Source organism: Pseudophryne corroboree, chromosome 6 (assembly GCF_028390025.1).
Source record: "Pseudophryne corroboree isolate aPseCor3 chromosome 6, aPseCor3.hap2, whole genome shotgun sequence".
Taxonomy (NCBI): domain Eukaryota; kingdom Metazoa; phylum Chordata; class Amphibia; order Anura; family Myobatrachidae; genus Pseudophryne; species Pseudophryne corroboree.
In genome coordinates, this window is record NC_086449.1 from 221,591,794 (window position 1) to 221,614,872 (window position 23,079).

The 23,079-nt window shown below is 46.0% G+C and overlaps 1 protein-coding gene across 4 annotated transcripts in view; it reads right to left on the reverse strand.

Annotated features, from left to right (window-relative positions):
- CHD2 (chromodomain helicase DNA binding protein 2) overlaps positions 1 to 22,735 on the reverse strand; it is a 241,660-nt gene extending 218,925 nt beyond the window's left edge. For 2 of the 4 annotated variants that reach the window (XM_063925730.1, XM_063925728.1), the window contains exons 1-2: positions 22,524 to 22,735; positions 21,724 to 21,823 (exon numbers count right to left, since the gene is read on the reverse strand). In XM_063925730.1, coding sequence (XP_063781800.1) covers positions 21,724 to 21,773 — 50 coding nt within the window. In that variant the 5' untranslated portion in view covers positions 21,774 to 21,823; positions 22,524 to 22,735. The remainder of the gene's footprint in view (positions 1 to 21,723; positions 21,824 to 22,523) is intronic. The other 2 variants (XM_063925729.1, XM_063925731.1) reach the window with 2 other exon arrangements.
- Positions 22,736 to 23,079: the final 344 nt, after the last annotated feature.

Consider the following 23,079-nt stretch of genomic DNA (forward strand, 5'->3'; position numbering starts at 1 on the left):
GGGGACAGTACTGTGTGTGTGTGTGTGTGTGTGTGTCTGTGTGTGTGATCTGTAGTGAGTGTGGGGACAGGACTGTGTGCGTGTAATCTGTAGCGAGTGCGGGGACAGGACTGTGTGAGTGTGTGTGCGCGCAATCTGTAGTGTGTGTGTAACATTTGTAGTGAGTGTGGGGACAGGTGTGTGTGTGTGTAGTCTGTAGTGAGTTTGGGGACAGGACAGAGTGTGTGTGTGTGTGTGTGTGTGTGTGTGTGTGTGTGTGTGTGTGTGTGTGTGTGTGTGTGTGTAATCTGTAGTGAGTGCGGGGACAGGACTGTGTGCGTGTGTAATCTGTAGTGAGTGTGGGGACAGAACTGTGTGAGTGTGTGTGTGTGTGCGCGCGCAATCTGTAGTGTGTGTGTAACATTTGTAGTGAGTGTGGGGACAGGTGTGTGTGTGTGTGTGTGTGTGTGTGTGTGTGTGTAGTCTGTAGTGAGTGGAGACAGGACAGTGTGTGTGATCTGTAGTGAGTTTGGGGACAGGACAGTGTGTGTGTAATCTGTAGTGAGTGCGGGGACAGGACTGTGTGCGTGTGTAATCTGTAGTGAGTGTGGGGACAGGACTGTGTGTGTGTGTGTGTGTGTGTGTGTGTGTGTGTGTGTGTGTGTGTGTGTATATAACATTTGTAGTGAGTGTGGGGACAGGACTGTGTGTGTAATCTGTAGTGTGTGTGTAACATTTGTAGTGAGTGTGGGGACAGGGCTGTGTGTTTGTCTGTGTGTGTAATCCGTAGTGAGTGCGGGGACAGGACTGTGTGCGTGTGTAATCTGTAGTGAGTGCGGGGACAGGTCTGTGTGAGTGTGTCTCTGTGTGTGTGTGTGTGTGTGTGCGCGCAATCTGTAGTGTGTGTGTAACATTTGTAGTGAGTGTGGGGACAGGTGTGTGTGTGTGTGTGTGTGTGTGTGTGTAGTCTGTAGTGAGTGGGGACAGGACAGTGTGTGTGTGTGTGTGATCTGTAGTGCGTTTGGTGACAGGACAGTGTGTGTGTGTGTGTGTGTGTGTGTGTGTGTGTGTGTGTGTGTGTAATCTGTAGTGAGTGCGGGGACAGGACTGTGTGCGTGTGTAATCTGTAGTGAGTGTGGGGACAGAACTGTGTGAGTGTGTGTGTGCGCGCGCAATCTGTAGTGTGTGTGTAACATTTGTAGTGAGTGTGGGGACAGGTGTGTGTGTGTGTGTGTGTGTGTGTGTGTGTGTGTGTGTAGTCTGTAGTGAGTGGAGACAGGACAGTGTGTGTGATCTGTAGTGAGTTTGGGGACAGGACAGTGTGTGTGTAATCTGTAGTGAGTGCGGGGACAGGACTGTGTGCGTGTGTAATCTGTAGTGAGTGTGGGGACAGGACTGTGTGTGTGTGTGTGTGTATAACATTTGTAGTGAGTGTGGGAACAGGACTGTGTGTGTAATCTGTAGTGTGTGTGTAACATTTGTAGTGAGTGTGGGGACAGGACTGTGTGTGTAATCCGTAGTGAGTGCGGGGACAGGACTGTGTGCGTGTGTAATCTGTAGTGAGTGCGGGGACAGGTCTGTGTGAGTGTGTGTGTGCGTGCAATCTGTAGTGTGTGTGTAACATTTGTAGTGAGTGTGGGGACAGGACTGTGTGTGTAATCCGTAGTGAGTGCGGGGACAGGACTGTGTGCGTGTGTAATCTGTAGTGAGTGCGGGGACAGGTCTGTGTGAGTGTGTGTGTGCGTGCAATCTGTAGTGTGTGTGTAACATTTGTAGTGAGTGTGGGGACAGGTGTGTGTGTGTAGTCTGTAGTGAGTGGGGACAGGACAGTGTGTGTGTGTGATCTGTAGTGCATTTGGTGACAGGACAGTGTGTGTGTGTGTGTGTGTGTTATCTGTAGTGAGTGCGGGGACAGGACTGTGTGCGTTGTGTAATATGTAGTGAGTGTGGGGACAGGACTGTGTGTGTGTGTGTAACATTTGTAGTGAGTGTGGGGACAGGACTGTGTGTGTGTGTGTGTGTGTGTGTATAATCTGTAGTGAGTGCAGGGACAGGACTGTGTTCGTGTGTAATCTGTAGTGAGTGTGGGGACAGGACTGTGTGTGTAATCTGTAGTGAGTATAGTACAGGACTGACTGTGTGTGTGTGTGTGTGTGTGTGTGTGTGTGTGTGTGTGTGTGTGTGTGTGTGTGTGTAATCTGTAGGGAGTGTGGGGACAGGTGTGTGTGTGTGTTCTGTAGGGAGTGTGGGGACAGGTGTGTGTGGCTACAGATGTGTTCCTGCTCTCCCTCCCCAGGTGCTGCTGACAAGATCACTGATGACTGTATTGACCTGTGTAACCTGCTGCACCAGGCCAGCTGAGTTTCTGCAGGTGAGGGGGCACCTAACCCAGAAGATAGTATCCACCAGTTTACTCACAACACTAGGGTGAGGGCTGTGACCTGGCTATTACTGTATGTATGTTCTCCCTGTGTTTGCATGGATGTAGTGCAGGGACATAAGAGATAAATTGTGTAGGGGGTGAGACAGGCTCATGGCACTGAGAGCCTCCACCATTTGTGCCTCCCCAGCCTCTGACCTCACCGCACGTCACTGCTATCCTGAGTACACTGCAGTGATCCCCCTGGGAAAGAAAAACACTCCGCTGTGCATGAAACACACTCCTTTGACAATGTAAATGTGAAATCACACCCACAGGAAAAGGTTAAGCACAAGTAACCTATACAGAGCCCTTCTAGGGAGACACAGAGTATGATGGAGCCAGCTACACAGCGTCCGTCTTGCTAATGCCAAGCTTAGCTGGATCGCAGACTAAGCACCCTTGATAGGGGCTTAGTATTCTAACACCGCTCCTCCCCCTTACTATGACCCCTTGGTACCGCTGAGGAATTGTGGAGTCCTTGTGGAGGAGATGCGCTTCCCTGCCAGTCTGGTCAGTGTGAGCTGCACAGGGAAAATGGCGCTGGTGAGCTGCTGGGTCCGCTCATAGTGAAGCCCAGCCCCCTTAATGGCGCATGGTCATCCCGGTTTTATTATACTGGCTGAGGTGTTTGTAATGCTTAACAGCGGGGCGGAACACACACACAGCATGTTGTCCTGAGCCTAGAGACTCAGCCTGCATGTCAGCGCTGTGCTCCATACCCTTATGCTGCCATTACAGCCAGTGATCCGCTAACCGGGCCGCCTACTCACCACTCTTCTTACTTCTGGCACTGTTAGGGGGTGGCGGCGCGCTGCGAGAATGTACGCTCACCATGGTGGGGCTTGCGAATGGTTCAAATAAATGCAGAAAACTCTTCAGGAGCTTCCCTAAGGTTGACCATCTCCTCCGGGCACATTTTCTAAACTGAGTCTGGTAGGAGGGGCATAGAGGGAGGAGCCACTGCACACTATTGATTTCTTAAAGTGCCCAAGGCTCCTAGTGGACCAGTCTATACCCCATGGTACTAAATGGACCACAGTATCCCCTAGGACGTAAAGGAAAATGTAAAATAATGCACATGGGACAAAATGGTGTTGTAATGTCAACAATAGCAAATTTATAGTGACAGATCACATGAGCATAAGAGGGGTAGGTATGAAATGGAAAAAGCCAGAAGATTAATTGGCTATATACAGAGGTATATTAGTTGCAGTAACAGGAAGGGTATATTGTCACTGGCACAGTAAGACCTTACCTGAAGTACTATACTTTTCTGGGGTCTGGTATGATATACCAGCAGACGGTATACCGACAGCGGCATCCCGATCTGCTGGCATACCGGAAGCGAGTCCCCTTGCAGGCTCGCTGCAGGCACAGTGGCAAGCAAAGGTTCTATTACCACTAGGTAGGTGGTGTGGACCCACAGACAGAGTGGGAATTAGGGGCAGGTGTCTGTATGCCGCCTAATGCAAAATGCTGGCCGTCGGGATTTAAACGTTGGTCTCCTGAAGGCCGGCATTTTGACTGCTTCCGCTTTTCTGGAGCCCCTAAAGCTGAAACGGGCAAAATTCCAAGAAGAGCTATGAAATTGGTGCATCGGCCACATAAGTGAATACCTAGCAAGAAGACCCGACAGCTTGTGAGATATATAAAATGTGTTTTTAGAGCAGATTTCTTCAAGCAGTTGTGATTGGGACTCAAACAGCGAAAAATATGTATGGAACAAACTGCCATTGTTAGTATTTTAATCCCCATATCCAAAAACAGGCATAAAGCCTTGTTAATTTTTATTTGTATCACTAGCTGAATACCCGTGCTTCGCTACGGAATTTACAGAATAATGCCAATCTTTGTCAGGCTGCACCTCTGGGCTTCCCTGGATTGATGTTGTCAAAATGCTGGTGCTGAGGAGAATAATCCACCTTCTTCTCTGCCCCGTCCCACCTCTGATGCTGCCTTGTTCAGTGCTGTACATGCTGGGACGACAGGCCAAGCTCCGCCCACTGTATGTTAAATATGTTAGGTTTGCAGACTGACTATGTCAAAGGGCCCTAGGTCTCCTTGCTTAGCTTTGAAACTAAAGTATGCCTCTGCCCCTACCTGTGGGTGCCTCTGTGCAAATTGCTCCAGGCATTAGAGTTACGCCAAAAACTATGGATTTTTACATGTCACCCCCTTCCCACCCCTAGGGTTGCTAGTAGTGTCTTACCCCCAAAGTATTTTTTCCCAGACTGTAAAGGGCCCCATACACTATACAGCGACATGTCAGACCCTCATGTCGCATACGATTTCCCTTGAACCGCCCAGGAGGTAGCATCGCATAGGATACATCTTATGCGGTCCTTTTGCATACGATGAATCTTATGCGATCCCAGCCAAGCCTGCGGGATCCGAGTGCAGCACCACCGACCTTGGGGCTCTGATCAGATGCTCACGGGACCGCGCATGGGATCAGATGTAAAACACATCCGATTTGCCACTTTCCATCCGATTTATCGACCCGAAAGGTCGAAATCGGACATTATCGTTCTAGTGTATGGGGCCCTTAAGGCATATGTGTACCAAGTTTGATGTAAATTGCTCCAGGCATTCCAGTTATGCTGGAACATACATACACACGTCCATTATATTATATTATATAACACACAGGTTGAGTATCCCTTATCCAAAATGCTTGGGACCAGCAGTATTTTGGATATGGGATTTTTCCGTATTTTGGAATAACTGCATGCTATAATGAGATATCATGGCGATAGGACCCAAGTCTAAGCACAGAATGCATTTATGTTTTATATACATCTTATACACACAGCCTGAAGGTCATTTTAGCCAATATGTTTAATAACTTTGTGCATTAAACAAAGTGTGTGTACATACACACAATTTATGTTTCATATACACCTTATACACACAGCCTGAAGGTCATTTAATACAATATTTTTAATAACTGTGTATTAAACAAAGTTTGTGTTCATGGTGTTCAAATGTGGGAACTGTACAGAATATAAAAAAAATACAAAGAGGATACCTATCATCTGGCACGTGGCTATTGTTGGGGCTCACCCCTGGGGTGCACATACATTGTCTAGATGTGGGTCCGTGAGGCATTGTTCATATTTTTTCCTCTTTATATTTTTTTTATATTCTGTACAGTTCCCACATTTGTTTGGATGCATTAATTTGGCTGGTCTTGATAAAGATTCCACACTGGAATCGAAACATCAACCGTTTGGAGCCATTATATTGAACATTAAAAGACAATGAACCGTTTTGTATTTTCGTTTTATTGGAGAGTGCCCTCCCCTGAATCAGGGACCTGTTCTTATGTATGTGGATCCACTTTCTCAGTAGACTTACACTGGGTGCACCCCACCGTTGGGACATGCTCGATGAGAGTGCAGGATTTGTGTGTGTATATACACACACAAATATAAATATATATATATATATTTATATATATATATATTTATATATTTATATATATATATATATATATATATATATATATATCTATCTATATATCTATCTATGCAGTAACCCCGGCACTCACTTAATCCACGGCGGGATGTATCTTGCTCCTGTGCCTTCCCCGTCCGGGGGTCTCCCTCCGGTGTATGCAACCAAGGAAAAAAGAGGCGGCACTCGGAGTCTGGATAATCAAAGTGTATTCATAAAAAGTGGCATCAACGTTTCGGGGACCAGTTCCCCTTCTTCAGGATAAAGTGACAGTGCATAAAACAGTTTAAATAACAAACCCCATTACTCACCCCGTTCACACGTGTGTTCAAACTTCTAATCGTTACCAGCTGACCGCCCGTCGGAGCCTCCGCTCGGCGCCTCCGCTCGCATCAGCGTGACCCGGAAGTGACGTCGCGGGACCCCTCCGATGTGGCCATGGTAACACTGTACACAAAACAGACAGAACGTCAGTGTAACCAGCGTATGCTGCAACATCCTACTGTGAAAAATATCAACTTAATCACTAAGTGCTTCTGTGTAGGTCATTAAAACCATGTTGTGCTCTTACTGATTAAACATATGTTAAAAAATTGTAGCTATATGTTAAAAAACGTGACTTAATACAATTCAATTTTAAAACAATGGACCGCATGCCTGGCAACCTGATGGCCCTGTGCTTTCCCTATCCTACTTATATTACACGCCGGACATACTCCGTCCAGGGCTAAACTACCTGTTACATTTCTGCTGCGATTGGCACACAGTGCACACCCCATCCTGAATGGCAATCCTCAATTATATTCATTAAACCCAGTGCTTATTGTCCCACCCTGGTTCAAAGCTAGTGGAAGGACCATTTGAATGTTCCTAAACATTATGGTTCTATCTACAAAACCTTAACACAATTTTTTAGAAGAAAAAGACCTTTAATGAATAAAAAAATTTTATAGAAAGTTAATTAGGCCCAAATTGTCATTGAGACCATTTGGTTTTAGCGTGTTAAGCCTATGGATCCAAATTGACTCAAGTTGTAGGAGTCTTTTGCCCCTGTTGCCCCCCCCGCACTGAGTCTGGGATGTGGTCAATAATGCGATGTTTTAGGGTGGCCATACTGTGGCGATGTTCCACAAAGTGTTTAGCAACAGGCTGGTCCCCCTCTCCTGTAGCTAAAGCGTTTCTAATGGCCTGCCTGTGCTGTGCCATCCTGACCTTAAATTGGCATTCTGTTTTGCCTATATAGTAGCGTCCGCAGGGGCACATGATGGCATATATCACAAATTTTGAACTACAGGTGAGTGGCCATTTGATTTTATAACTCTTCCCTGAGCAGGGGTGGGAAATGGAATCGCCTGGTGACATATAGGTGCAGGTTGTGCACCCGGTGCATTTAAAACACCCATTTTTTCTTGTCATAAAGTGAGTAGGTTTTGTTTTAAGTTTGGACATGTCAGTTTTGACCAATAAATCCTTAATACTCCTGCCCTTTGTGTAACTGGGCATCACTCGTGAACCCCGAAAAATCTCCAAATCTGGGTCACTTGCCACTATAGGCCAAAGGGCCCGAAGTTTGTGTTGCACTTGCCTGCTATTGGTTTTATATTCACATACCCACGGGATGGTTTTGGACATATCTTTAGTATTAGCTGGTATAAATAAATCATTTCTCTTTGCCGCAGTTGCTTTAATGCGAGCCGCAGAGAGTAATTTCTGTGGGTACCCTCTTTCTCGGAACCTCTGTTCCATCTCATCAAGTTGTGCATCCCTCGTTTGTACCTGGCTATTAGTCCTGCACACTCGAAGGAACTGTGAATAGGGCAGGCCCTTGATGGTCGCAGGTGGATGGAAACTGTCATGGCGCAGTATTGTATTGCGGTCTGTGGGTTTCCTATACAAACATGTCTCCAACCTGCCGTTTTGCAGTTTAATCAAAATGTCTAAAAAACAAATTTCTAGGGGGCTGTTAACCAAAGTTAGTTTGGCTGGGCATTCAGATTGATTATGTATCTCAACCACCTCAATTAAATCCAAAACCTCCCCCCTCCACAGTATGAGCACATCGTCTATGTACCGAAAGTATAAAAATAGACGTTCTGATATCATTGGATTAGCCAAAAAGAGGTCACTTTCCACCTCCCACATATAAGCATTCGCGAACGAGGGTGCTACGGAGGGTGCCTCGTTCGCGAATGCTTATATGTGGGAGGTGGAAAGTGACCTCTTTTTGGCTAATCCAATGATATCAGAATGTCTATTTTTATACTTTCGGTACATAGACGATGTGCTCATACTGTGGAGGGGGGAGGTTTTGGATTTAATTGAGGTGGTTGAGATACATAATCAATCTGAATGCCCAGCCAAATTAACTTTGGTTAACAGCCCCCTAGAAATTTGTTTTTTAGACATTTTGATTAAACTGCAAAACGGCAGGTTGGAGACATGTTTGTATAGGAAACCCACAGACCGCAATACAATACTGCGCCATGACAGTTTCCATCCACCTGCGACCATCAAGGGCCTGCCCTATTCACAGTTCCTTCGAGTGTGCAGGACTAATAGCCAGGTACAAACGAGGGATGCACAACTTGATGAGATGGAACAGAGGTTCCGAGAAAGAGGGTACCCACAGAAATTACTCTCTGCGGCTCGCATTAAAGCAACTGCGGCAAAGAGAAATGATTTATTTATACCAGCTAATACTAAAGATATGTCCAAAACCATCCCGTGGGTATGTGAATATAAAACCAATAGCAGGCAAGTGCAACACAAACTTCGGGCCCTTTGGCCTATAGTGGCAAGTGACCCAGATTTGGAGATTTTTCGGGGTTCACGAGTGATGCCCAGTTACACAAAGGGCAGGAGTATTAAGGATTTATTGGTCAAAACTGACATGTCCAAACTTAAAACAAAACCTACTCACTTTATGACAAGAAAAAATGGGTGTTTTAAATGCACCGGGTGCACAACCTGCACCTATATGTCACCAGGCGATTCCATTTCCCACCCCTGCTCAGGGAAGAGTTATAAAATCAAATGGCCACTCACCTGTAGTTCAAAATTTGTGATATATGCCATCATGTGCCCCTGCGGACGCTACTATATAGGCAAAACAGAATGCCAATTTAAGGTCAGGATGGCACAGCACAGGCAGGCCATTAGAAACGCTTTAGCTACAGGAGAGGGGGACCAGCCTGTTGCTAAACACTTTGTGGAACATCGCCACAGTATGGCCACCCTAAAACATCGCATTATTGACCACATCCCAGACTCAGTGCGGGGGGGGCAACAGGGGCAAAAGACTCCTACAACTTGAGTCAATTTGGATCCATAGGCTTAACACGCTAAAACCAAATGGTCTCAATGACAATTTGGGCCTAATTAACTTTCTATAAAATTTTTTTATTCATTAAAGGTCTTTTTCTTCTAAAAAATTGTGTTAAGGTTTTGTAGATAGAACCATAATGTTTAGGAACATTCAAATGGTCCTTCCACTAGCTTTGAACCAGGGTGGGACAATAAGCACTGGGTTTAATGAATATAATTGAGGATTGCCATTCAGGATGGGGTGTGCACTGTGTGCCAATCGCAGCAGAAATGTAACATAGGTAGTTTAGCCCTGGACGGAGTATGTCCGGCGTGTAATATAAGTAGGATAGGGAAAGCACAGGGCCATCAGGTTGCCAGGCATGCGGTCCATTGTTTTAAAATTGAATTGTATTAAGTCACGTTTTTTAACATATAGCTACAATTTTTTAACATATGTTTAATCAGTAAGAGCACAACATGGTTTTAATGACCTACACAGAAGCACTTAGTGATTAAGTTGATATTTTTCACAGTAGGATGTTGCAGCATACGCTGGTTACACTGACGTTCTGTCTGTTTTGTGTACAGTGTTACCATGGCCACATCGGAGGGGTCCCGCGACGTCACTTCCGGGTCATGCTGATGCGAGCGGAGGAGCCGAGCGGAGGCTCCGACGGGCGGTCAGCTGGTAACGATTAGAAGTTTGAACACACGTGTGAACGGGGTGAGTAATGGGGTTTGTTATTTAAACTGTTTTATGCACTGTCACTTTATCCTGAAGAAGGGGAACTGGTCCCCGAAACGTTGATGCCACTTTTTATGAATACACTTTGATTATCCAGACTCCGAGTGCCGCCTCTTTTTTCCTTGGTTATATATATATATATATATATATATATATATATATATATATATATATATATTCAAGTGTTTAAACCGTCTGACATTTGACAAAGGGTGCTAGTATTTTTCCCTCACAAGTTACTACTAGCAGGTGAATATGTTCATTCTATTACAAGTCCTTTTGTAAATATTCAGCAACTAATGTGTCTGTTATAGAGTATTGCTGTAAGGTGTACTCCTCTTCTGTAAGCAGCCAGAAATCCTGAAGAACAAACATTCAATGATGGCTTATTCACAGAAATCCTGAAGAACAAACATTCAATGATGGCTTACTCAACAGGGGCAATTCAATTCTGCGTGATTGCCGCTATGTGCATTCTGGAATGGCACTTTGCAAACTTCAACATAGACGATTTTGAATCGCACCAAGGGGGGAAAATCTGCGATGCTGAACTACCATAATATACAAAAATATGTGCCCCTCACATCGTGACTCAATATCACACAAACAAAACAGGCCCTGTGTCCAAACAACTAGAATGAAAGGGAGTAGAAAAATGTGGCTCATTAATGTACGGGTCCTCCTGTGCGCTCAGGAGTTGTATTCATTTTTACATGGGGAGCAGGAGTTTGATCCTTCAACCCAGTATTCAGTTTAAGTGTCCTTCCACCTATCTGCTGGCAATCGCTCATGAGGATATCCCCCACAGAAAGAGCACAGAGTAGTACATGTGGCTAACTTGCAAGACTTGGAGTGAATTTAGTTATTTGTGATTAACTATTGAACACATTGTAGCATCCCTCTGTGCATAGTTCTTCTGTTTAACACTTCCAGGTTGACCTAATATGATATCATTTGCACGCCAAGCTAGTAATTGGTGACGTGGTCAACTGAAAATATCCAAATCCGCCTAAAAACTGCACAGAGGGAATGTATAAACATGCCGTATCTTGTCCTATGTATGTTTATTCAGGAGGAAAGGTCACAGCTTATCTTTTTTCAGTGCTTAAATACAGCTGTCAAGACAAAATAGAATCCTATACATGAAGTAACTATGCAAGCTAAACTTCTAGTTGCTCCCACGTGAGCAGAAATTGGGGAAAGCCTAGATAGAAGGAACACTCCCCAATCATACTCTCTCCTAATTCTTGAACACTCTCGTGGCTTCTCAACTATGATATGAAGGTAGCAAACCTAAAATGTGGACTGTTCTAATCTTAAAAAGGTGTGTAGTAACACTCAAATGTTGTTCGTATTAGTACCATTACAGAATTACAAGTGTCAAGAGCAGAGTGAATAGTAGAAATCTTCCACAATGTCAGCTTTTCATCGTCCAATCCGTTAAGCTATTGGAAAGTTATCATATATGTGCATTTTTAGTCTGATCAGTAGTTTAGTTGTCCATTAATTGTTATAAAGTGTCTTTATTATATAACAAGAGTACACAGCTTTGATGCTAAAAAGGGTTCCGGTATGAATGGTCGACAATGTTAAGGTCGACCACTATTTGTTGACATTGGCATGGTCGACATGGACTAATGGCCGACACATGAACAGGTCAACATGAGTTTTTCTTTTTTTGGTGTCGTTTTCTGCGTAAAGTGACGGGGAACCCCAATTAGTGCACCGCGTTCCCTCGCATGTCTCGCTTCGCTCACCAAGCTTCGGGCAGGGTGCCTCGCTGCGCTCAGCACAGGTTACAGTTCCCAATCATAGTCCACATGGATCGTAAAGTATGAAAAAGTTCCAAAAAAGGAAAAAAAAGTTGTGGAAAAACTCATGTCGACCTTTTCATGTGTCGACCATGTCAATGTCAACCAATAGTGGTCGACCTTAACACTAAGTACTAAGATTATACAGAACTCTAAATGAATCCTTCAGGGACAATAAATGGTGTATAAGTTAATAGGGACTCCGGAAATCAGGGGACTCAAACACAAGATATTGTACAATTTGCTTTATTAATATAGTTAAGCAGTAGACTTGTACACCACAAATCATGCACAACCTAACCAGCACTGTTTATTGGACACGGGGGGTAATTCCAAGTTGATCGCAGCAGGATTTTTTATAGCAATTGGGCAAAACCATGTGAACTGCAGGGGAGGCAGATATAACATGTGCAGAAAGAATTAGATTTGGGTGGGTTATTTTATTTCTGTGCAGGGTAAATACTGGCTGCTTTATTTTTACACTGCAAATTAGATTGCAGATTGAACACACCCCACCCAAATCTAACTCTCTCTGCACATGTTATATCTGCCTCCCCTGCAGTGCACATGGTTTTGCTCAACTGCTAAAAAATTTCCTGCTGCGATCAAATTGGAATTACCCCCTGTACCAATTACATAACATTATATGAATGAAATTCACGAATGCATCCCAAAATGGCTGATAAAGCTAGACATTTTAGAGGGATGAATGCAATTCTTTCTTTGTTCTTCAAAAGTACTATTAAAAAAAAAAAAGCAGTGTTTTAATTAAAGAAAAAAATAAGAATTTACTCACCGGTAATTCTGTTTCTCGTAGTCCGTAGTGGATGCTGGGAACTCCGTAAGGACCATGGGGAATAGCGGGCTCCGAAGGAGGCTGGGCACTCTAGAAAGATCTTAGACTACCTGGTGTGCACTGGCTCCTCCCACTATGACCCTCCTCCAAGCCTCAGTTAGGTACTGTGCCCGGACGAGCGTACACAATAAGGAAGGATTTTGAATCCCGGGTAAGACTCATACCAGCCACACCAATCACACCGTACAACTCGTGATATGAAACACAGTTAACAGTATGAAACAATAGAGCCTCTCAACAGATGGCTCAACAATAACCCGATTTAGTTAACAATAACTATGTACAAGTAATGCAGATCAACCGCACTTGGGATGGGCGCCCAGCATCCACTACGGACTACGAGAAACAGAATTACCGGTGAGTAAATTCTTATTTTCTCTAACGTCCTAGTGGATGCTGGGAACTCCGTAAGGACCATGGGGATTATACCAAAGCTCCCAAACGGGCGGGAGAGTGCGGATGACTCTGTAGCACCGAATGAGAGAACTCCAGGTCCTCCTCAGCCAGGGTATCAAATTTGTAGAATTTTGCAAACGTGTTTGCCCCATGACCAAGTAGCTGCTCGGCAAAGTTGTAAAGCCGAGACCCCTCGGGCAGCCGCCCAAGATGAGCCCACCTTCCTTGTGGAATGGGCATTGACAGATTTTGGCTGTGGCAGGCCTGCCACAGTATGTGCAAGCTGAATTGTACTACAAATCCAACGAGCAATAGTCTGCTTAGAAGCAGGAGCACCCAGCTTGTTGGGTGCATACAGGATAAACAGCGAGTCAGATTTTCTGACTCCAGCCGTCCTGGAAACATATTTTCAGGGCCCTGACAACGTCTAGCAACTTGGAGTCCTCCAAATCCTTAGTAGCCGCAGGCACCACAATAGGCTGGTTCAGGTGAAACGCTGACACCACCTTAGGGAGAAACTGGGGACGAGTCCTCAATTCTGCCCTATCCATATGGAAAATCAGATAAGGGCTTTTACATGATAAAGCCGCCAACTCTGACACTCGCCTGGCTGAAGCCAAGGCCAATAACATGACCACTTTCCACGTGAGATATTTCAGATCCACAGTTTTTAGTGGCTCAAACCAATGTGATTTTAAGAAACTCAACATCACGTTGAGATCCCAAGGTGCCACAGGAGGCACAAATGGGGGCTGAATATGTAGCACTCCTTTCACAAATGTCTGAACTTCAGGTACTGAAGCTAGTTCTTTTTGAAAGAAAATCGACAGAGCCGAGATCTGTACCTTAATGGAGCCCAGTTTTAGGCCCATATTCACTCCTGCTTGCAGGAAATGCAGAAATCGACCTAGTTGAAATTCCTCTGTTGGGGCCTTTTTGGCCTCGCACCAAGCAACATATTTCCGCCATATGCGGTGATAATGCTTTGCTGTAACATCTTTCCTGGCTTTAATAAGCGTAGGAATGACTTCCTCCGGAATGCCCTTTTCCTTCAGGATCCGGCGTTCAACCGCCATGCCGTCAAACGCAGCAGCGGTAAGTCTTGGAACAGACAGGGGCCCTGCTGCAGCAGGTCCTGTCTGAGCGGCAGAGACCACGGGTCCTCTGAGATCATCTCTTGAAGTTCCGGGTACCACGCTCTTCTCGGCCAATCCGGAACCACGAGAATTGTGTTTACTCCTCGCTTTCTTATTATTCTCAATACCTTTGGTATGAGAGGTAGAGGAGGGAACACATAAACTGACCGGTACACCCACGGTGTCACTAGAGCGTCCACAGCTATCGCCTGAGGGTCTCTTGACCTGGCGCAATACTTCTCTAGTTTTTTGTTTAGGCGGGACGCCATCATGTCCACCTGTGGACGACCCCATTGATTTACAATCATTTGGAAGACTTCTGGATGAAGTCCCCACTCTCCCGGGTGGAGGTCGTGCCTGCTGAGAAAGTCTGCTTCCCAGTTGTTCACTCCCGGGATGAACACTGCTGACAGTGCTAGTACATGATTCTCCGCCCATCGGAGAATTTTTGTGGCTTCTGCCATCGCCGTCCTGCTTCTTGTGCCGCCCTGTCGATTCACATGGGCGACTGCCGTGATGTTGTCTGACTGGATCAGCACCGGCTGGTGTAGGAGCAGGGATTTTGCTTGACTTAGGGCATTGTAAATGGCCCTTAGTTCCAGAATATTTATGTGAAGGGCAGTCTCCTGACTTGACCATAGTCCTTGGAAATTTCTTCCCTTTGTGACTGCCCCCCAGCCTCGTAGGCTGGCATCCGTGGTCACCAGGACCCAGTCCTGTATGCCGAATCTGCGGCCCTCCAGAAGATGAGCACTGTGCAGCCACCACAGAAGAGACACCCTGGTTCGTGGAGACAGGGTTATTAAACGATGCATCTGAAGATGCGATCCGGACCACTTGTCCAACAGGCCCCACTGAAAAATCCTGGCATGGAACCTGCCGAATGGAATTGCTTCGTAAGAAGCTACCATCTTTCCCAGGACCCGCGTGCAGTGATGCACCGATACCTGTTTTGGTTTTAGGAGGTCTCTGACTAGAGAAGACCACTCCCTGGCTTTCTCCTCCGGGAGAAACACTTTTTTCTGGGCCGTGTCCAGAATCATTCCCAGGAACATTAGACGTGTCGTGGGGACCAGCTGTGACTTTGGGATATTCAGAATCCAGCCGTGCTGGCTCAGCACTTCCTGAGATAGTGCTACTCCCACTAACAACTGTTCCTTGGATCGTGCCTTTATTAGGAGATCGTCCAAGTATGGGATAATTAAAACTCCCTTTTTTCGAAGGAGTATCATCATTTCCGCCATAACCTTGGTAAATACCCTTGGTGCCGTGGAGAGTCCAAACGGCAGCGTCTGGAATTGGTAATGGCAGTCCTGTACCACAAATCTGAGGTACTCCTGGTGAGAATTGTAAATGGGGACATGCAGGTAAGCATCCTTGATGTCCAGGGATACCATGTAATCCCCCTCGTCCAGGCTTGCAATAACCGCCCTGAGCGATTCCATCTTGAACTTGAATTTTTTTATGTATGTGTTCAAGGATTTCAAATTTAAAATGGGTCTCACCGAACCGTCCGGTTTCGGCACCACAAATAGTGTGGAATAGTAACCCCGGCCTTGTTGAAGTAGGGGTACCTTGATTATCACCTGCTGGGAATACAGCTTGTGAATCGCTGCTAGCACCGCCTCCCTGTCTGAGGGAGCAATCGGCAAGGCGGATTTTAGGAAACGGCGGGGTGGAGTCGCCTCGAATTCCAGCCTGTATCCCTGAGATACTATTTGAAGGATCCAGGGATCCACCTGTGAGCGGGCCCACTGATCGCTGAAATTCCTGAGGCGGGCCCCCACCGTACCTGGCTCCGCCTGTGAAGCCCCACCGTCATGCGGCGGACTTGGAAGAGGAAGCGGGGGAGGACTTTTGTTCCTGGGAACCTACTGTTTGCTGCAGCCTTTTTCCCCTGCCTCTGCCTCTTGACAGAAAAGACCCTCCTTTTCCCCGCTTGTTTTTCTGGGACCGAAAGGACTGAACCTGATAAAATGGCGCCTTCTTAGGCTGTGAGGGGACATGGGGTAAAAATGCTGACTTCCCAGACGTTGCTGTGGAAACTAGGTCGGAGAGACCATCCCCAAATAATTCCTCCCCCTTATAAGGCAAGACTTCCATGTGCCTTTTGGAATCTGCATCTCCAGTCCACTGGCGAGTCCATAAGCATCTCCTAGCAGAGATAGATAATGCACTTATTTTAGATGCCAGCCGGCAGATTTCCCTCTGTGCATCTCTCATGTATAAGACTGAGTCTTTTATATGGTCAATTGTTAGCAGGATCGTGTCTCTGTCTAACGTGTCAATATTTTCTGACAGTTTATCTGACCACGCAGCGGCAGCACTGCACATCCATGCTGACGCAATAGCTGGTCTGAGTATAATGCCGGAGTGTGTATATACAGACTTCAGGATCGCCTCCTGCTTTCTATCAGCAGGTTCCTTAAGGGCGGCCGTATCATGGGACGGTAGTGCCACCTTTTAAGACAAACGTGTGAGCGCTTTATCCACCCTCGGGGGTGTTTCCCAACGTAACCTATCCTCTGGCGGGAAAGGGAACGCCATTAGTAGCTTCTTAGGAATTACCAATTTCTTATCAGGGGAAGCCCACGCTTCTTCACACACTTCATTTAATTCATCTGACGGGGGAAAAACTACAGGTAGTTTTTTCTCCCCAAACATAATACCCTTTTTTGTGGTACCTGGATGTAAATCAGAAATATTTAACACCTCTTTCATTGCCTCAATCATGCAGTGAATGGCCTTAACGGGCATTAAATTTGACTCATCGTCGTCGACACTGGTGTCAGTATCCGTGTCGACATCTACTTGTGCCACCTGAGATAACGGGCGTTTCAGAGCCCCTGATGACTTTTGAGACACCTGGACAGGCACGAGCTGAAGACTCGGCTGTCCGACAGTCGGCATGTCGTCAAATTTTTTATGTAAGGAGTCTATACGTGCACTCATTTCCTGCCATAATACCATCCACTCAGGTGTCTGACCCCCCAGGGGGTGACATCCCTGCTAAAGGCATCTGCTCCCCTTCCACATCATTATCCTCCTCAAACATGTCGACACAGCCGTACCGACACACTCCACACACACAGGGAATGCTCAAACAGAGGACAGGACCCACAAAAGCCCTTTGGGGGGACAGAGTAAGAGTATGCCAGCACACACCAGAGCGCTATATATATACAGGGACTAACTGAGTTATGTCCCTAATAGCTGCTTTTTATATAATATACTGTATACAGTGCCAATTTTAATGCCCCCCCTCTCTTTTCCCTCTTACTGTACTGTAGAATTGCAGGGAAGAGCCAGGGAGCTTCCTTCCAGCCGAGCTGTGAGGGAAAAATGGCGCCAGTGTGCTGAGGAGATAGGCTCCGCCCCTTTTTCGCGGCCTATTCTCCCGCTTTTTATGGGATTCTGGCAGGGGTATTTACCTCATATATAGCCCCAGGGGCTATATATTGAGGTATTTTAGCCAGCCAAGGTGTTTTTATTGCTGCCTCAGGGCGCCCCCCCCAGCGCCCTGCACCCTCAGTGACCGTAGTGTGAAGTGTGTATGAGGAGCAATGGCGCACAGCTGCAGTGCTGTGCGCTACCTTGGTGAAGACAGGATGTCTTCATGCCGCCGATTTTCCGGACCATCTTCTTGCTTCTGGCTCTGTAAGGGGGACGGCGGCGCGGCTCCGGGACCGAACATCAAGGCTGGGCCTGCGGTCGATCCCTCTGGAGCTAAATGGTGTCCAGTAGCCTAAGAAGCCCAATCCGGCTGCAAGCAGGCGAGTTCGCTTCTTCTCCCCTTAGTCCCTCGCTGCAGTGAGCCTGTTGCCAGCAGGTCTCACTGAAAATAACAAATTCTAAGACTATAACTTTCTAAGAGCTCAGGAGAGCCCCTAGTGTGCATCCAACCTCGGCCGGGCACGAAATCTAACTGAGGCTTGGAGGAGGGTCATAGTGGGAGGAGCCAGTGCACACCAGGTAGTCTAAGATCTTTCTAGAGTGCCCAGCCTCCTTCGGAGCCCGCTATTCCCCATGGTCCTTACGGAGTTCCCAGCATCCACTAGGACGTTAGAGAAAAAGTGTTAACCTGACGTAACATTTATAGTGTAAATACGTAACTTTGTACGTTAGCTACGGGTCTCCTTTTAAACCTAAAACAAGTAATCATAATAGGAGTTCAGGCTAATGCAAAATGAAACTATATGTTGAGTGAAATACAACAGAGTAGAAAAAGCTACTGTAGATGCACCCATAAGCTCTCTCATTCCCACCATGGTGCTAACTGTGCTTGGGTTTCTTCCGGGTACTCTGGTTTCCTCCCAAAATATACTTGTAGGTAAACTGCCTCCTGACAAAAATTAAGTGGGCGCGTGTACATGAGCAGACTAGATGGGCCACCTGGTTCTTATCTACTTTCAAATTCTATGTTTCTATTGTATGAAACTTATTACAACCAATTGTCCTGCATTATCAGCTGTTTTAGATCTTGAAAGCAATAACAGTGTTAAAAGTCTAAAGTGTACAGAAAGAAAACCCCAAGTCATACATCTCAAATAGCTTTGATTTAGATAAGACCATATATCTGTGAATGTTACTTATATCTCTGCTTATATAAAGCTATTTTATTTAAGGTGTAGCAGAGAACTTTGGAGACGGAACCTATTGTTAAATCAGTTAATTATCGAAACAAATGAAAGTTGAGACCTGCTAGTTCCAGAAAGTCCTGTTTAGAAATTAATACCTCTGCAACAGAGCCATTTACACAACCCACTTTACATTGCAGATATAATCAGCAGGATTGGGGGTAGGTTGTGCAAAAGGCCAGAAAGAAAAAAAACTTTTTCACTCCTGATAGGCTATAGAGAAAGAGACGCCTCCTAGATAGCAGACATGCTGAAAAGACTGTTCTATTTCTCCAGTCTTGGGAGCGACTTGAATATTAGATTTAAAAAAATAAAATAAAATAAAAATGGAGAAAATTCCATAAAAATACTTTGTGTAGTAAATATTAACTTGTAAACACAAACTCTTCTGCTGGAAGAACAGCCTAATTGTGATAAAATCTGGGATAAATGACATAAAATGATTTAATTGATTTCAGACTAATCTTTCAGATCACCTACAACCTATTTATTGTCATTTTAATAAACATATGCATCAACTACTGCACTACCATAAATAATATCCTACTTATAAAAAAAAAAAATCCACCAGCAACTTCTGAGTACAAATGTGTTGTTTACCAGACAGACGTAGGCTAAAGAGTGCAATTAAAAACTTCAAAAGGCTGACAATTTGCGCAAAGGAATAAAAATCTAATTTCCTGCTACTTTTAAAACATCTTTAGAAGGATGTGAGCGAGTATTTGGACAACAGTGCTCTGAAATATTTAGTAAAGGATAGGAGGCAGTCCTTGCCCAGTGTCTGCTGCCAGAAGGGAGAGAGAGAGAGAGAGGGAGAGGGAGAGGGAGAGGGAGAGGGGGGGGGGGGGTGAACAGCTGACATCACATGGGAGGCAGGGACACCCAGCATTGCCAACGCCCCCAGTTACTAGGGACCTGGCAACCAATCATATCTGCAGAAGCACAAGATGGCCTTTGAACTCCTAGAAAGCAACTTCCTCCTCCTGCTTGTGCAGAGCACACAGTGCATCACAGAATGTCAGCCTGGCATTGCAGCACAAAGGAAAAGCCATTTTGTAGATGCAATAGAAAAGCTTGCAACGATGAAACCCTGGGTTCCTCGTTCCCATATCCACACTATCCAGGGTCCTGCGCCTTCCTGTTATAATAGTAATAATACACACTGCACAATGTCTACGCTCTCTGCTTGTGGAACGGTGAAAACGGCAGCTTGGTAAAGAGACTTTAATCTCAGACGTTTTCCTAAAATGGCTGCCAGTCACAAAATGTACTCCAAGGATAATATAACACAAGGATAATCACTACAGCAATCCCTGCCTATCACCATGCAGCAGGATAGGCAGCTGTGCTTTATACATAGCACTCACATTCTAACACATCTTGTTTTTATGCAGTTTAATAAACACCGAGTTCTCTAATATATAAGAATGACGTATTATAACTAGAGAATAAAGAGATATACAATCATCCCATTAGTTTCTCGCATCAGTACACAGGAATATTATACTTTTATAACACAAATGTCTGCTGTAAAAATACTGTACATACAAGCATTTGTATAATATTTACACTCCAATATCTGAATGTCGCAGACTATACACTATATAATAATACAGACTATGTACGTGTCTATGCCACACAGCTAGTCCCATCTCACAGAAAAATAACTAGGAATGGTAGGAGGTAGAGTACATGTGGGTTACACTGCCCCACACATGGTAAATCCTCTGGCAGCACAAGGCAGATTAGAGGTTAAATGCATCAACCCAGTAACTGCAAATAAGTGCAATAACAAAACACAACTGTCATAACATTTATTCACTATATGGGAAAAACAAACAAATACTGCAAAAAAATAACTGAACTACTTTTCAGCATTATGGAAACACTATACAAAAGCTATATTCTTATAAAATGTGCACAATACATCAATTAACAAAGAAGGAAACAATATTAATATATAAAAATGTGTAACATACAAATGTCTATATAGGATAAGTCTGATTGATATATATATATATATATACATATATATACACATACATACACACACACACGTTACATATAGATATATATCTCAAGATATTAAATGTAGGTTTACTTTATAAAAATACAAGTGAAATAAACTGCAGATTGTGTATAGATGACGTTAGCAATGTTTGTGATAACAGATATACTGTATTTGCATATTAAGTTCACACTGAGGTAGTCTAGATATTTGCCTGACTTATACAAACTCATGTAAATTGAACAACGTTTTAGTTTGTGTATATTCATACAATGTAATGGTAGATCACAAAAATAGGATTAGAGAAAATTAAGTGAAACCAAAAGCAGAGAAAGAACAAAACAACCCACAAAACATAGCAAACAAATGAGGGGCGCATCAGTAAACATTAGATTGCTAAATTGGAATACAGAATATAAATATACATTTCAAAGTGGAGCAATGTCGTCACATGCAACAGAGAAATAAGTTACATGCAAGCACCCGAGCAGCTGTGTGAGGTGGGGACGCTGTAACATTGCCTCCCATGGGACATACAGCAGGGGGAAGGGGACAGTGGATTTAAATTTACACCGAGGCTTTTGCACGGCCTGGTGCGAGATCAGGCTCGAGGAATGATGTACGGATAGGGGAATGGCGCAATGCAGGGGAGAGCGAGCATAAAGCACACAAGGTCATATATGTAGCAGCATTAGAAAGCAGCAGCTGTCATTTGGGGTACCTGTGGACATAGGGGCAGGGGCAAGTGACTGAGGAGGGGGTATCTGGGCCTCTAATAGTCTATTCCCCTTCCCGGAGACACCAGTGGGAATCAGGGTGTGGCAGCGGGAGAACGTCAAGGTCAGAGCTGGAAATGAGGGTACACCGGTGGGTGGACAGTGTCCGGGGTGCCCGGGGGGGGGACATAGGGCCACAGCTGAGCAGCAGGCCACCGTGTATCAGACAGGAGAGGGGGGCAGGCGCCGGCGTACCTGGATGCATTGCTGTGGACTGAGCCGTCTTCCTCTTTATCCGTCATCATGGTTACACCGGGGACAGGCTGGCCTCTGAAGTAGGATGCCCGGAAAACTGCTGTCAAAAGTTGAGAGAAAAGAGTGAGATCCCCGCGGCCGAGGATCCGAGCACACCCCGGGGACCCGCCCGCTGCCACCGCCGCCGCTGTCCCCACCACCCCGGCCGGGCACAGGCACAGCACCGACACCACAATCCGGGCTAGTTCCCCCAACTACTTTACACCCCGGACAGGGACCGGATGGGCCGCGGGGGGAGCAGAGACTGTCCCGACCGCCCTAGGACCGGGAGGGAATAACGTTATTTACTATTGCGTCATCGGGGAGAAAAGTGCGAAAAATGCCCAAAAACCGCAAATAAGGGCCAGGCAGCGGCCCCGGGGTGACACCAGGGGTGGATGGGGGCGAACAGGGGAGCCGTCGCCGGCCCGGGACTCGCCGCTACGGTCGGAACTCAGAGATCCGCAAAACCGGTAAAAATGCAAAAAAATGTGGATAAATGTGTCCGGGAGCCACAGCGAGGGTGTCCGGGGCCGGCGGGGGCTCAGGCAGGGTGCGGGCAGGAGGCGGCTCACAGCGCACAAACATGGAGGAGGTGCGCCATGAGCTGGGAGCACAACGGGCAGCAGCAGCCGCCTCGGCTCCCTCTCCCCGGCACACAGGACGGCCAAACGCCGGGAAAAAGCACTGCTTCCGGGGACAGAGGGTGCCTGGCGGCCGGGGGAATCTCCCAGGAGGGGCCCAAACAGGCGGAAAGTTACCCGAAGTGACGGGAAGGCTGCGAGCCGAGTGAGCTCTCTAAGGCACAGCCGCCATCTGTAGCTCCTTCCCAGCTCTGAGCTCTGCTGCTGCTGCCTGTGATTGACACTCTCTACATTTACCCCACACTCAGGTGATGCACTGAGGACCCACCCCTTCCCATCCACCATACTACCCACAGAGCACCGAGTCAAAGCCAGGGCACAGGGGCCCTTCACCCAGGGACACCCCAATACAGGAGAGCCCTCCACCACAGCTAGGGTGATGCACCCTTTAGGAGCCAGAGGAAAGCCAGGGAGCCTCCTTTGTCTGCACAGCCTTAGTACAAGTTGCAGTCCTTGGGATAAATCACTTCCTCTTTGGACAGGAAGTAATTTAGAAGGAAGCCATTTTATGAAGTCATGGGTAAGATGTCTTCCTCCATGAACCATGGCCATCGATCGGTATGGGGCGTAATGGACCGAAATAAAAATAAAAGGGGCAAGTAACTATTTACACCGATTCCCAGGTCTGAAATGTTCCAACTTTGAATGTTGTTGAAATTAGTTGATCTATTTG